Source organism: Phacochoerus africanus, chromosome 9 (assembly GCF_016906955.1).
Source record: "Phacochoerus africanus isolate WHEZ1 chromosome 9, ROS_Pafr_v1, whole genome shotgun sequence".
NCBI lineage: Eukaryota > Metazoa > Chordata > Mammalia > Artiodactyla > Suidae > Phacochoerus > Phacochoerus africanus.
This window is the reverse complement of record NC_062552.1, coordinates 62,115,912-62,131,439: the sequence shown is the minus strand read 5'-3', so window position 1 is coordinate 62,131,439 and position 15,528 is coordinate 62,115,912. Positions and strand designations below refer to the sequence as shown.

Here is a 15,528-nt window from a genome sequence, read left to right as displayed (position 1 = left end):
CCTTTGAAGTCACCCTCCTTTCCCTCAAGCTTCAGCTACTCCAAGAAGAATAGGAGGAAGAAGCTGAAACTTGAATGTTCACTTTGCAGACTGATAAGTCCCCAGATGCCCTATTGAGGGAAGATGGAGGCAGCCACAGGACTGAGGACTTGGATTCATCTCAGTTCAGATGTCCAAAACCACCTTCTCTCTCCAGTGTGGGGTCTAGTAGAGAAAATCAGCAAAGTATACAAAGTTTCTAAAATGCTAATGGGGCTATATTTAGTCCAGATGGGGGGGGGGGTCCCGTGAGACTCAGTGAAGAACCAGTGCGATGCTCACAGTCAGCATTCAAACACTGGCTAGGGTGTAAGGGAAAAACTTACCTTCAATGGCTCTGGGTGCTTGGTGACCCCTGGTTCCCACATCCATGGAGAGCTCCAGGCCTAGCACCTGCAACTCAGGCCAGGCCATCTAGAGTTACAACTCCAGATGAGTGCTTGCACTTCTAGAATAGGGAACAAGATAGTACTCACAATTCTCCACCGACTCCAAAGAAGGAAGCTGGTCACATCCAGGAGTAACTACGAGGACAACCAAGGAATTCTTCTCTGATATATGCCATTTTTCTGCAAGGACAGAGTAAACTCAGTGTGGCTGACCTGCCACCAGAAGCAACAGGCAAAACAAAGGCCCTACAGGAGGGGCCCTAGCTCTAGGCCCTTTGGCTTGTATGCCTGTGGTAGAGGGAAAGGGGGATGGGACACCTGCCCTGGGCACGGGCACTGCCTCATCATCTGTTCAGCTTGCTCATTTTGGTTGTACTCCTCTCTCCCCAATAACCCACCCTGACCCATGTATGACCCATGTTTGAGCCCCAGCTCTCTGGAGCTGGGGCTCTCTGTTTCTGGCTTGTGCGGGTGAAGCACATGATTCTGAGACCTCAATAACTGCTTCTAGAATACAGGCGGTTCTAGAGCACTGCTAGTCAGAGTGTGGCCTGCAGATTAGCTGCTGGTTTGTAAAACTGTATTACTGGTTGGTCACCAGGTCAGAAGTTTATATGACTTCAGAATGTAAATTAGTTATGTCAAAGCAAACACACTGTTTAGTTCTGGTAATTTTTATAAAAAGGTTTTTCTTGATGAAGGGTACAGTTTTACATTCTGGTACGTATGCTTCTCATGTCATTGCAGACTTGCACTTGAGGCAGCACTGCCCTGGGGGCTCCAGATGAAGCAGATGATAGGAAGATTGTTCCATGCCGAGGAGGCCTAAGATGATCTAACTGGCGCTCTGCCAAAGGTACGTGGTCACCAGCCCATCCTGCTTCCTTCCTTCCTCTTCCCTAACAAGTTCTCTGTCTGAGGCAGACTTCTGGCCAACAGTGGAAAGCCACTCAGTAGGAGCTAACACACTATCCAATATAGTTCCAGATCCTAGTCTAAGTAGGAAAAAAAAAAAGCCAAAGCCAAAACACTAATGTACTGTCTCTTTCCACCCTCCTACCAGTTCTTCTCCATGACCTTCAAGGTAGTTCTGATTGTACCACCCCAAGCCTGAACCTCAAGGAACTCCCTTTCTCTCTTCTTTTTCTGGAGCCACATGCATCCCCACTGGTGCCACAACCTCCATAATGCCCTATGGAACCACAAAGCCAGGGAGAAGATGGTCTGGCAGAAAGCAGGGAGTGAGGATTCAGAACAAAATTGGGGTCCCAAACGTTATCTACCTCTAGGCAGAAGGCACCCAGAAGCCTTGAACCATCTCAAGGAAGCCTGCTCACACCTGATCCCTACACCATATGGCTGCACCTCGGCTCTCAGGCCTGCCAAGAGGCAAGCCAATGAGGGGCCTTTCCTACCATCATGAGCAAACATACTCTTTCCCCTCCCTGTACATACTCTGTTGCCCCACACTAATAGCTGTCTAAATCCTGCCGGGAAAAGAGAAATTGAAGCTACTCTGGGCCAGGCCAACTCACAACTCCATTGTAAACCCTGAAAACTCCACCCTGAGACACAGGACAAGCAGGCTTTCAGGGCAGAGGGCACGCTCAGAGAAGAATGTGCAGGACCACCCCAAGCTCCTAAGCAGACAGACCCAAGACCAGGGAAAACCTCACTGAGAGGCAGGGGTGAAGAAAACTATAGAAGAATATCCCTCCTCGACTGGAATCCTCATCCCTTGTCTCCTTGTCCCCACCCTGACCCCACACATCCCGGAACCCCAAAATCAATGTGTGGGGGGCACATATACATATCTACAAGGTGGCATCCAACAGAGGGCAAAAGTCCTGAGCTTTAGTCTTAGGCTACTGGACCTCGGTCTACCAAACTGAGGAGAAATCACAATTGTCCATATTGCAACTGCCACCCATGGTCACTGTGCTGATGACAAGAGAGGCTGTGCAAACACCAGGTTATCTGAACTATTACTTGGAAGACAAGAAAAAATCTAATTGTTGTTGTTCTTGATATTACACATTTGTTTCTCTAAAACGCATCTGGGGAGTTCCCGTCATGGTACAGCGGAAACGAATCCGACTAGGAACCATGGGGTTGCCGATTCGATCCCTGGCCTCATTCAGTGGGTTAAGGATCCAGCGTTGCTGTGACCTGTGGTGTAGGTCACAGACGCAGCTTGGATCCCACGTTGCTGGGCCTGTCATGTAGGCCGGCCTAGGAACCTGCATATGCCACGAGGAAGGCCCTAAAAACAAAAACAAACAAACAAAAGCATCTGCACTCCATTCTCTAAATCCAGGGTCTTTTAGAGGGGGAAGAATCCTTTGAAGATCTGACAAAGATGAAAGGACTTTTTCCCTAGAATAATGCCCCCTAATTTAAGAGCTCATCCCTCCACCCCCAGCCACCAATCTCATGGTGAAGAATCCCCATCCTAAATGCTTTCAGTGACTCCTATGGGGTTTAGGCTGATAAAGAGGACACAGAGTCAAGGCTGCTGCTTAAACAAGCTATGAGTGGGAAGGGCCGGGGGAGGTGGTGATGTGAGAGCTGGCAAAACAGGAGGGACACTGGGTCATTTCAAAGGATGTAAATAGAGATGATCATTGTGGTTTTCCGCCTGCAGAGAACAGGAAATAGGCAGGGGACAGGCCAGCTGCCTCTATGCACACCCACACACCCTGCACCAGGAAGAACGAGACGTGGGCAGCGAGGTCTGGCAAACAGCCTGCTCAGCCAGCAGGAGCACAGGCACACTCACAATAAGCCCCAGTGGGACAGCAGGAATCTGAAGCCTCAAATACTCAGGAAGCAGCATGGGAAATAATACTGAGCTGGGAGATCAGGAAGGGTTAGTTCTGGTTCTGGTTCTGCTGCTGCCAAGCTGAGCAAGTCTCGGGGCTGGCACTTCCCTCCGGGGTAAACAATGGCAGGGTGGGACCAGGTTCCAGCTGATCCTCTTTCAGAGCAAAGACCTCATGGTGCCACAGACAGATCACCCCCCAGGTCCCGATCCAGACCACCACTTCCTATCTCCATAGTTCCCGCAACCCCCTGCTTTCATGAAAGCCTGCTCACATCTTTGGGTTCATTGAAAAATTTGTTTTTTTCAATTTAAGAAGTTAAAAAATTCAGGAGTTCCTGTCATGGCTCAGTGGAAAAGAATCTGACTAGTATCCATGAAAATGCAGGTTTGATCCCTGGCGTCACTCAGTGGGTTAAGGATCTGGCGTTGCGGTGAGCTGTGCTGTAGGTCGAAGAAGCAGCTCAGACATGGCATTGCTGTGGGTGTGGCATAGGTTGGCTGCTAGGGCTCCAATTAGACCCCTAGCCTGGGAACCTCCATATGCCGCAGGTGCAGTCCTAAAAAGACCAAAAAAAAAAAAAAAAAAAAAAAAAAGAATCAAACAGCCTGAACTGTTTACAACAAAAAAATAAGAGTTAGTTTTCTACCCTTGTGTCCCATCCCTTTTAGCACAATTTAGCCTTATTCATCACAGACAGGTCAGCTCTGGCTATGGAACTCTGAGATCAAGAGGACCCCAGACCCTTTTACTACCAAAATCCTACTGCTGACTTTTGTCTGCTACTATGCTGGAACTATGATCCTTTCACTTCCGTTCTGTTCTCCACCCTCTCCCTTCTTCACTTCCTTCTCTGCTGCCCTAGATGTGGTGACTCATCACCTCAAACACTATCTGGACAATACTCTCAACATCCGGAACCTTTTCTTCTGTTTCATGCAGTGGGCAAAACCCTCAACCCCGGATCAATCGAACCTCTGCCTGCTGTGTACTTCGTCCTGGTCTCTCATCTTGGTTGGGCCTTTAATGCCATCCTGGAAAATCTCCTTTTCCACCACTTTTTTGTTCTCTTCTCTGCAACATCTATTTCAGTTAAAGAACTGGGACCTCGGACTTCAAGTCCGTAATTGGATCACCACCTCCTTTACTCTTAGACAATCCGAAGGGAGCTCCCATCCACCTCTACCTCTCCCCTCTCCTCCCTGATGGAATGACTGCAACACAGCCCTGATCTTGACCTTCTCCTCTTCCTACCTCAGTGGAAGGGGTTTCTGTTCAAGTGTGCTCTGGAAATCTCCTCACGCTCCTCTTGTATAAATTATTTCCCTTTCCCCCAGAATCTTTTGTTTTTCTCATTTATAAAACACTTATTTATTTATTTATTGCATAATGATTTTTATTTTTTTCCATTATAGCTGGTTTACAGTGTTCTCTTTTCTACTGTATAGCATGGTGACCCAGTAACACATACATGTATACATTTTTTTCTCACATTATGATGCTCCATCATAAGTGACCAGACATAGTTTCCAGTGCTATCCCCAAATCTTCAAATTACTTCTTTTTCCTGCTTCTCTCCCATTAGCATTAAAATATTTGCAAGTCTTCTGGTCTCAACTCCATGTTATCTCAAAAAGTCACGATTTCTTTCTCCTTCTGGTCACAAAGAAGTTCTAGAGGAAGTATAGCTGAGCAGTTTAGTGCTGAATTTCATAGTCAGACCAATCTGGGTTCAAAATCTTGGCTCCAGCTCTTTCCAGCTGTGGGATCCTGAGCAAGTTATTGTCCTTCTGAGCTGCGGGTCCCTCATCTAGTGATCGTGACAGTATCTACACTCTTGGCACTGAGATTAAATGAAGTAATGAACGTAAAGTGCACAGCTCAGTGCCTGGCACACAAGAGGTGCTTTAGTCCTCCTTTTGTCTCCACTTCCTGACATCCTATCTACTCCTCAGTCTACTATAATCTGGGTTTCCTTCACCATCACTCCTGTGAAAATGCCTTCACCAAGGGCCTGTATTCTGCAACTAAACACAAGGGATCCTTTTCAATAAACTCATTCATTCATTCAACAGTTATTTATTGAGCACTTACTATATGCCAGGCTATTCTAAGTGCTAGGGGTACAGACGTCATCAAAACAAAGATCCCTGCTGTAGAGAGGTAACAATCTACTGACCACTCACTTTTGGAACCTCTTGGCAGCCACAGACATCCCTTACCTTCTTGAAACTGAACTCCCTTTATATCACTTATATTGTGGAATCTAAAATATGATACAAATGAACTTATTTACAAAACAGACTCACAGACTTCAGAAATAAATTTAGGGTTACCAAAGGGGAAAGGTGGGGGAAGGGATAAATTAGGAGTTTAGAATTAATAGACACACATACTATAGATAAAAAATAGATAACCAACAAGGACCTACTGTATAGTAAAGGGAATTCTTCTCTCTCTCTCTACATATATATATATTGAGCTTCAACCTACACTGTGTCTGCAACCTACACTGCAGCTCACAGCAATGCTGGATCTTTAACCCACTGAGCAAGGCCAGGGATTGAACCTGCATCCTCATGGATACTAGTCAGGTTCATTTCCGCTGAGCCACAATGGGAACTCCTCGATATTCTTGAATAACCTATATGGGAAAAGAATCTGAAAAAGAATGGATATATGTGTGTGCATGTACATATGTATATATAAAACTGAATCACTTTGCGGTACACCTGAAACTGATACAACATTGTAAATCAACTAATACTCCAATATGAAATTAAAAAAAAAAACAGAAAAAGAAACTGAACTCCCTTAGCTTAAGGGACTTGGCTTTCCTTCTAACTCCTGAACATGCTTCCTCATCCTCCTTTTCATTCACCCACCCGTATGTGCTGGTGTTCCCCAGCATTCCAAGCTGCTCTTTTTCTCCTCACTTCCACACTGTCTGGGCAGTGTCACCCACTGCCACAGCAGGCAGTGATTTGCAAGTCTACCCTTCCAGGCCAGCTCTTCTTCTGGAGCTCTAGATCATGCACCTCCACTCAGATATCACTTTGAATCTTAAATACGGAATGGAACTAACTCTTCAATCCTCCTCCTGGCTGACTTTCTCTCTCAGTTTGATAACAGCACCATCTATGGATTTACCCAGACCAGGTACCTCCTTCTTCTCCCATCTTTCTGAGTAGAGCACGAGTTCATTCACGCATAGTATTTCTGACTGTCTACTAGGTGTCAAACACTGTGCTAAACACTGGGATTACAAGAGCAAAAAAGAAAGACCCAACTGAGTGTTACAACTACAAAATCCTTACTAGCTCTTAACATCATCACCATCTTCTCACCCCACTGGGTCCATGCCCTGCTGTAGCCTCTTGTGAATTCTCACCTGGATGGATGACCATATAAATGTATCCCATTTCAATCCACTATGCTTTGTGATCGTTTAATATGAAAGTTAGACTATGACAATCTCTGCTCAAAATCCTACAATGCTTCCCCAGAAACAGCTTCCAGATAAAGTCCAGGATCCACTGGATGATTATACAAACTCCAGCCTCGTATTCTCTGCTGCTGTGCAGGAACTCTCACAGGAGCACAATGAACTCTTCACAGAACTCTGTACATGCCACGTTTTCTCCCCTCTCCCTCTTTTTCTTTGCGTATTTTGCTTCCTCCAGTTGAAACATATTTCGTCTCCATATCTCACCTGATTAAGAAACAGCTCTGATTTTCCTTTTCTAAAACTCCTTTGTTGGTCCCCCACCCTTTCCTAAGAGACCTTCCTATGTGCTCCCGAAGCAACATATACATACATTTCTCATAACAGGTATCTTAATATATGCTGTTTATTTGTCTGTCTCCTCACCAAGGCTGTGAGCTCCTCAACAGAAGGGACCAATCTCAGTGTCTTTGTATCCCAAGTGCCTGACACACGGTAGTCATTCAATAACTGTTTGCTGAAAAAAGAAAAAAACAGACGAATGATGCTAGAACCTTTTAAATGCATATTTAAGGCTATATATATGCATAATGACTGTGCTACACAACAATCAGGTATAAATGGCAAACGGTTAATGCAGTTTATATAACTGGATATAACGGTTATATATCCAAACCTAGTATTTCTGAAGTTCTGGGATTGGGGTAGGAATGATTTCAGACACTGCTCTGAAGAGGGCTAGGTTCACAAATCCAGATTCAGGTCTTTTGACTTCTTCGGAAGAACTCATTCCTGCAACAGGGTACCCGGAAACTAGTCTTTACCTCAGGGCATGTTAGCCTCTCCCTCGACCCGCCCTGCTCCTCCCTGAAACAAAACATTACCATCATGTGGATGTGTTTAAATCACAGAATCTTAATAGCAGGAAGAAAACACCACTCATTTTGGTTATAAAGTGGCATTTGGTTTAGCTTCTGGGGTGTAAACTAGGAGTGTCAACCCAGTCTTTGGCACCGTCCCACTCCTTCAGGTCTACCCTGCCTCGCGTGTCCTGACAGGCTCCTCGCTGGGGCCACCACTGGTTCTCCACACCTGCTTTGTTCCCTCCCACATATAGGTGACATCCAGGCTTCCTCTCCTCTACGTGGCCTAATGAGAGCCCTTGGAATCATTCCTCTCCCACTCATTTCTTCATTCCAGCCAGGATCCGTGGAGCACTTACTATGCATCAGGAACTGTGCTACGTGCTGGGGCAGTTAAAAAGCAAAACGAGCCCTGGTCCCTGCCCTTGAGGAGCTCACAGTCTAGTGGGAGAGACAAATACAAACAATTACAAAACAGATACAACAGCTGCCTCCTGAGAGGAAGGCTTAACTTTGGAGGGGGCCTCTGAGCAGGACCTTGAACCCTGAATTGGTATTTGCCAGCTACCCAGAGGAGAAAAGGTATTCCAGGCCTGGGAAGCAGCTGAGATATATGAGCACGGGTGTGTTTAGGGGAAGAGGCAAGGCCTGACCCCCTCAAACTTCTTCCAGTATAGTGGGAGCCTGAGAATCCAACCGCCCTGAGCCTGGAGCCTGTCCCTAGTGCTGCTGGATTCAGTTTGGACCATGGTGCCTCCTCCCACAAGTCCCAAGATTATTCACCTCCGGAGACTACCAGTACCTCCTTGGAAGTATAATCCATCAAGCCCACAGATGAATGCTCAGTGTTTTCCCTCCCATCTGCTTTTGTGAAAGTTGTAATTAAAAATTTTCTTTTTTTCCCTACTTTTAAAACTTAATCTGTTCTCTTCCCTGCCTCCTGCTGGAAGGAGAACATCTCCCTATAATTCCAGATCTTCAGAGATAGCTTTGGGAGTTCCCATTGTGGCTTAGTGGGTTAAGAACCTGACTAGTATCCCTGAGGAAGTGGGTTAGATTCCTGACCTTGCTCACTGGGTTAAGGATCTGGCGTTACTTGGAACTGCAGCGTAGGTCACAGATGTGGCTCGGATCTGGCCTTGCTGTGGCTGTGAAGTAGGCCAGCAGCAGCCTGGGAACTTCCATGTGCCCAGGTGCGGCCCTAAAAAAAAGAAAAAAGAGAGATAGCTCTGGTTAACATTTTGCACAACCTTTCCAATTTTGAAATGCATAATTTATTTTTAAACGAAAAATGAGATGCTAATACATAATAGTAACTTTTTTCCACTTACCAAAAATGATTTGCAGATCTTTTAATGTCAGTGATATATAGAGCTACATTGTTAGTTGTTAGTGCTGAATAGAATTCCATTTTCAAGATATACTTTAACTTAAAAATGCTGAAATTTGGAGTTCCCATAGTGGCTCAGCAGTTAACGAACCCAACTAGCATCCATGAAGGCGCGGGTTTGATCCCTGGCCTCGCTCAGTGGGTTAAGTATCCGGCATTGTTGTGAGCTGTGGTGTAGGTCGCAGATGCGGCTCAGATCTTGTGTTGCTATAGCTGTGGGTAGGCCTCCCCACTGATAACCACGAGTTTGTTAGTCTGCCTCTTTTGTTGTATTCACAAGTTCATTGTATTTTTTAGATTTCACATACAAGTGATATCATACAGTATTTGTCTTTGTCTGACTTATTTCACTTAGCATAATGCTCTCAAAGTCTATCCATGTTGCTGCAAATGGCAAAACTTCATTCTTTTTTTATGGCTGAGTGGTATTCCTTTGTGTATGTGGGTATGTATACCATGGCTTCTTTATTCATTAACCTGATAATACTTAGGTTGCATCCATATCTTGGCAAATGGAAAAAATGCTACTAAGAACACTAGGGTGTCTGGCTCTTTTTGACCTAGTGTTCTTGTGTTTTTCAGATATACACCCAGGAGTGGAAATGCTGGGCAATATGGTAGTTATATTTTTATTTTTTTGAGAAACCTCATACTGTTTTCCATAGTGGCTGCACCAATTTTACATTCCCACCAACAGTGTATAAAGCTTCCCTTTTCTCCACATCCTCACCAACATTTGTTATTTGTGTTCTTTTTGATGACAGTCATTCAGACATTTGTGAGGTGATTATCTCAACCTGGTTTTGGTTTGCATCTCCCTGATGATTAGCAATGTTGAGCATCTTTTCATGTGCCTGTTGGCCATCTGCATTTTCTCTTTGGAAAAATGTCTATTTATTTCTTCCGTTCATTTTTAAATTGGTTTTTTTTTTTGGTGTTCAGTTGTATGAGCTGTTTATATATGTTGGATATTAATCCCTTATCATTCATATCATTTGCAAATATTTTCTCCCATTCAGTAAAATGGTATTCATTTTACCAATAGTTCCTTTCCTGGACAAAAATTAGGTCCCATTTGTTTATTTTTGCTTTTATTTCCTTTAGTTTAGGAGATGGATCCAGAAAAATGCTGCTGGGATTTATGTTAAACAGTGTCCTGCCTATGTTTTTTCCAAGGAGTTTTATGGTATGTGGTCTTACATTTAGGTTTTTAATACACTTTTAGTTTATTTTTGTATATGCTGTTAGAGAATGTCCTGATTTCATTCTTTTACATGCAGCTGTCCGGTTTTCCCAGCACCACTTATTGAAGAGACTGTCTTTTCTCCATTGTATATTCTTGCCTCTTCTGTCATAGATTAATTGACCGTAAGTGCATGAGTTTATTTCTGGGCTCTCTATCCTGTTCCACTGATCTGTGTGTCTGTTTTTGTGCCAGTACCAAACTGTTTTGATTACTGTAGCTCTGCAGTATGAGACTTTAAATTCTTTAAGGACAGGGGCAGCTCATTAATATTCTTTGGACCAGTGCTACTGACAAATTATAGTTGCTTAATAAATACTGTGTGTACTAAGCATGAACGGAAGGGAGGAAGCCAACCAGAAATGCTATTAGCATCTGAGAACAATGGGCCAGGGATCAAAATATTTATAACATGAGTACTAACAATTAAAGCAATTAGATGTTAGAAGTTACTATTTGAAGTAATTAACACTGAAATGTGATCAGGGCTTAATCCCACCAGAGGTCAGTAGTTCTCCACATCATTACTTGGTGTAACGCTTGGTAACGGTATTTATCAGTAGACTGCCCCAAACTGCACAGTGAAAAGAGCAAAATCTTGGTAGATAAACAAACCTGACTGGAATTTTTGCTCCACCACTACTAGCTGTGTAAAACTGGACATGTTACTTAAACCCTTTGAGTCTCAGTTCTGAAAAATGGGTAGAACACCAACCTCACAGAGCTGTTATGAAGATCAGAGGGCACAACATACAGCAAGTGCCAGATACTCAATAAATGCTAGTTTCCTTCCCTTTTCTACTTTCCTTTTAACAAGTCAGTTTTGCCACCTGGCTGGAGGAGCCCAGGGGCAGAGTGCCTTGTGGGATAGCCACACCCTAGGAGCAGCTTCCCCGAGGGCTTTCAGGAGCATCTTTACAGAACTTCTTACAGGAGCCTGAGGGCTCCAGCACTGTGTAATGCTACCCTGTGCTGCAAACAGGCTGACAATCCAACATATAAAAGGGACATGGGCTTAGAACTCTGAATCTGCCTCCAGCTAGGATCGTGGCCCTAGTCAAAAGACCAAGGCCACACAGATGGGGTCCTAGAACTAGTTACTACCAAAACAAAGCTGAATAGGACAGGAGATAAACTTTTCATCTAGGACACAGGGTACCTGCTAAACCATCTCTCTTGCCCCATCCCAAAGCTTTCTGAAAGAAGGGGAGGCTGCTTACTGACACTCGAGCTGACAAGACTGAGCGTACACTTCCAGAGAAGAGAGCTCCGCAGTATACCAAGCCCCAGCCAACCTCAAGATGTAGACACAACACTAGCACCCCACTGGTAGCGAGCGATCAGGATCAGGACGGTGTGCATGGCCAGGGAGCTTCAGCAATAACAGAAACTTAAAACAGATGTAGGAGAAAGAAAAGAGAGAAGGTCCTGATCCAACAATAGGTCTTATTCACTACTGCCAGGGATAGAGAAGGAAAGCAGACCCATTTCTCTACTACAACAGACCTTGGGCCCATAAACTTTATTTATTTATTTATTTATTTATTATTTTTTTTGCCTTTTCTAGGGCCACTTCCCGTGGCATATGGAGGTTCCCAGGCTAGGGGTCCAATCAGAGCTGTAGCCGCAGGCCTATGCCACAGCCACAGCAATGCAGGATCTGAGCCACATCTGCAACCTACACCACAGCTCACGGCAACGCCGGATCCCCAACCCACTGATCGAGGCCAGGGATCGAACCCACAACCTCATGGTTCCTAGTCGGATTCATTAACCACTGTGCCATGACGGGAACTCCGGGCCCATAAACTTTAAATGCAGATCACAGAAAATCCTTCACCCCTATCCCTTTCTCCCCTCTACAGATCCAGCCTCTCAGCTGACTTTGCTGTCAGGGGCCCCACAAAAGAGGGAGCAAGCTCCTCTTCCAATTGGTTAAACCTCTCGATGTTGCCCATTGACTCTGTATCCTATCACTTATTTCCAGGGCCCACAGAGGAAATTTAGGAAAATGCAGAAACGTAAGCATAACCTCTTTCATGTCTAAAAGAAATATTAGTTAAGCAGTAAAACTCCTTTCCTTCTGTCGCCTAAAGAATATCATTCGCCATCTGGTTCTACAAGGATTGGGTGATTAGCCCCTGCAATCTCTGACATTCAACACAGTCTGATAGGAGTTCAGGGCAGAGTTCAGGAATGAGGCCCTCTGTGCTCTGAGAAAACTGGCAGAACAGGCCTTCAGATAGTTAGATATTTTCAGAAGAAAATTATATGAATCCAGATTCCCGTATCTTCCCATACTTAGAAAAGCACTAAAATCATGAACTAAGGTGTCTGTTCTTGTGACTGGTAGTATCCTTCTACCGAGATGTGTGCATGAACTGTACATACCTGTTCTCTAAAATCACAGACATACTGGCCTCCCTCCTTACCTCTTCAGAGCAGTTCCTTAGAGCTATCTGAGAGTGGTCTCCTGGGCTATAGTCTTCAGTAAGTACCCAAATAAAAGAAACTCACAACTCTCACATTGATGTGCATTTTTATTTCAGTCGACAAATTGTTAGGAAAAGGATTGAGGTTTATGTCTTTGACAGGCTAAGAAATAGACAATATACCCCAGCAAGACTGTGGAACTATAAGGAGAGTGGGAGCCCACCATCTACTGTTAAAAATCAAAAAAGAAGATATCAACTGGCCAAACCTCTCCAATGCCCTGCTTCATTCTGCGTGGAGGTGAGGAAGTGGAGTGTAAGGACATGGGAGGAAGGGAAGCGCTGGGGCTTAGGAATCTTATTTTTATTTTGTTTCATTTTTTAATTATTTTTTATTTTTTGCAATTATTATTTTTAATAGTTATTTCCCCAATACATTTTTTTTCTACTGTATAGCATGGTGACCCAGTTACATATACATGTACATATTCTATTTTCTCACATTATCATGCTCCATCATAAGTGATTGGACATAGTTCTCAGTGCTACATAGCAGGATCTCATTGCTTACTCATTCCAAAGGCAATAGTTTGTATCTATTAATCCCAAGCTCCCCAACCACCCCACTCCCCCCAACCCCGGCAACCACAAGTCTATTCTCCGAGTCCATGATTTTCTTTTCTGTGGAAAGGTACATTTGTGCCGTATGTAAGATTCCAGATATAAGTGATATCATATGGTATTTATCTTTCTCTTTCTAACTTACTTCACTCAGTATGAAAGTCTCTAGTTCCATCCATGTTGCTACAAATGGTATTATTTTGTTTTTTTATGGCTGAGTAGTATTCCATTGTGTATATATACCACCTCTTCCGAATCCAATCATCTGTCGATGGACATTTGGGTTGTTTCCATGTCCTGGCTATTGTGAATAGTGCTGCAATGAACATGCGGGTGCACGTGTCTCTTTTAAGTAGAGTTTTGTCCGGATAGATGCCCAAGAGTGGGATTGCTGGCTCATATGGTAGTTCTTTGTATAGATTTCTAAGGTATCTCCATACTGATCTCCATAGTGGTTGTACCAGTTTACATTCCCACCAGCAGCACAGGAGGGTCCCCTTTTCTCCACACCCCCTCCAGCATTTGTTATTTGTGGACTTATTAATGATCGCCATTTTGTTTCATTTTTTTAAGTCACCAAGTTCTTGGAGTTTACTTAGTGGCTCAGCAGTAATGAATCTGACTAGTATCCATGAGGATGCGGGTTCAATCCCTGGCGTTGCTCAGTAGGTTAAGGATCTGGCATTGCCATAAGCTGTGGTATAGGTCACAGACATGGCTCAGATCTGGCATTGCTGTGGCTGTGGTGTAGGCTGGCAGCTGTAGCTGATTAGACCCCTAGCTTAGGAACTTCCATATGCCACAGGTGCAGTACTCAAAAAAAAAAAAAAAAAAACCACACACCAGGTTCTTCCTTCTACTGTGGATCCTCCTTCAAAGTTTGTGAAGACACTCATCATTATCTCCTGTTCTTAGGAAATTCTTGGAATGTAGGCATATTTAAAAAACAAAAAGCAGCAGCAGCTGCTTACAAATTAGGCAATTTGCCAAGAGCACATGGTTAAAGAGGAGACTGATAAACCTTTTCTGGCTGATTCCAGAATAAATCATGTTCCAGTCCCTGAGTCCTCTACTGCAATTGGTCTGCAAGCAGAACACCAAGGCAGAGGGAGAGGGGGAGCAGTGATAACTCAAGGAAATAAAGACTAGAGTCTGTCATAAACTAGGTCCAGACTACCCAGATACATCTTGACCAAGCTGAGCTTCTTGGGCTCTGTACTATTTGGGGCTATTGGAAAAGCATTATGATTTAGCAATAAGGAAAAAAACAAGAGTTGTGAGAAGAGAGGACTACAGGTCAAGCTAATCTAGGCCTAGGGATTCAAAATGGAACACAATTATTTTGCCCTCACTTGAAAACTATGCTCCTGCTACCTATTCTTCCCAACTCAACCGTATTTCTCCTCATGTGTCCCTTTATCCTCCACATACTCCTTCCCAAGGAAAATAATTCAACTACAAAACTCTCTTCCTGCATTTTCTTCCTCTTTGTTTTTAAGACAACATACGTAAATGGCAATCAAGTCTTACACAAGGCTCTGCCTTGTCCTTGTTATGGGAAAGGTTAAAGTGGACATTTAAAGTGGAGAGAGCTCATCAGCATGCCTCTTTCTCCCCAGCCCAGTTGCTCCTTATCGGTTTTCCTCCTACACTCTCTAGATGTATCCCCAGCGTGTCTCCAACTTTGTGAAGAGCAGCCTGAGTTGGGACCAAAGCCTAGTGTAATTCTCCTTTCCCTGGAATCACATGCCAATACTCCAGATGTGAAACTTGAAAGACAGTCAATTCTAAATGAAACCTGCAAATCACCTCCTTTTTGATGATCTTAGAAATGAACAAAAACCATGGGGTCTTTTTACAAACTTTTATACAAAGTAGCCCTTTTAAGTTAACAATACCAACAAATAATTAAGAGTCTTCTAAGATCCAGGCATAGTTATAGAAGGAATGGCCAAAGGAGGTATTTTAGGAGATTCAGATTATAATGAATTATGCCATTTATTAGCTTGGTCACTTGTTTAATATCTGAGGAAGGACAAGTCAAATATTAATAATGGCTGCAGAATGATACTCATACAATAATCTTCCTTGCATTCTAGAACAAAAGGGCTTGGGGAGGAAGCCCCAATTATTCTGTTCAGGGACAATGGCATCCTAAGTAACTCGGGGATGTGTTGTGAAAATCAGGACAGGATGGGAATAACTCTTAAGGGCTATGACTTCAATCAACTAGTTTCAGGAGAAGTAAAGAAAAATGCAGTCATATGACATAATTGAATTTAGT

At 43.8% G+C, this 15,528-nt stretch overlaps 1 protein-coding gene and 1 long non-coding RNA gene across 3 annotated transcripts in view; one reads left to right on the top strand and one right to left on the bottom strand.

The window, feature by feature from the left end:
- LOC125135929 (uncharacterized) overlaps positions 1 to 1,285 on the top strand; it is a 71,885-nt gene extending 70,600 nt beyond the window's left edge. The window contains exon 3 of the long non-coding RNA XR_007137078.1: positions 1,176 to 1,285. This is a non-coding gene — a long non-coding RNA (uncharacterized LOC125135929). The remainder of the gene's footprint in view (positions 1 to 1,175) is intronic.
- HEXA (hexosaminidase subunit alpha) overlaps positions 1 to 15,528 on the bottom strand; it is a 29,319-nt gene that overhangs the window by 10,497 nt on the left and 3,294 nt on the right. Inside the window, exons 2-3 of one of the 2 annotated variants that reach the window (XM_047796440.1) lie at positions 7,122 to 7,212; positions 516 to 608 (exon numbers count right to left, since the gene is read on the bottom strand). Coding sequence is in view for 1 of the 2 variants with exons in the window: in XM_047796439.1 (XP_047652395.1) it covers positions 516 to 608 (93 nt within the window). In the remaining variant the exon portion in view is untranslated. The remainder of the gene's footprint in view (positions 1 to 515; positions 609 to 7,121; positions 7,213 to 15,528) is intronic. The other variant, XM_047796439.1, reaches the window with a different exon arrangement.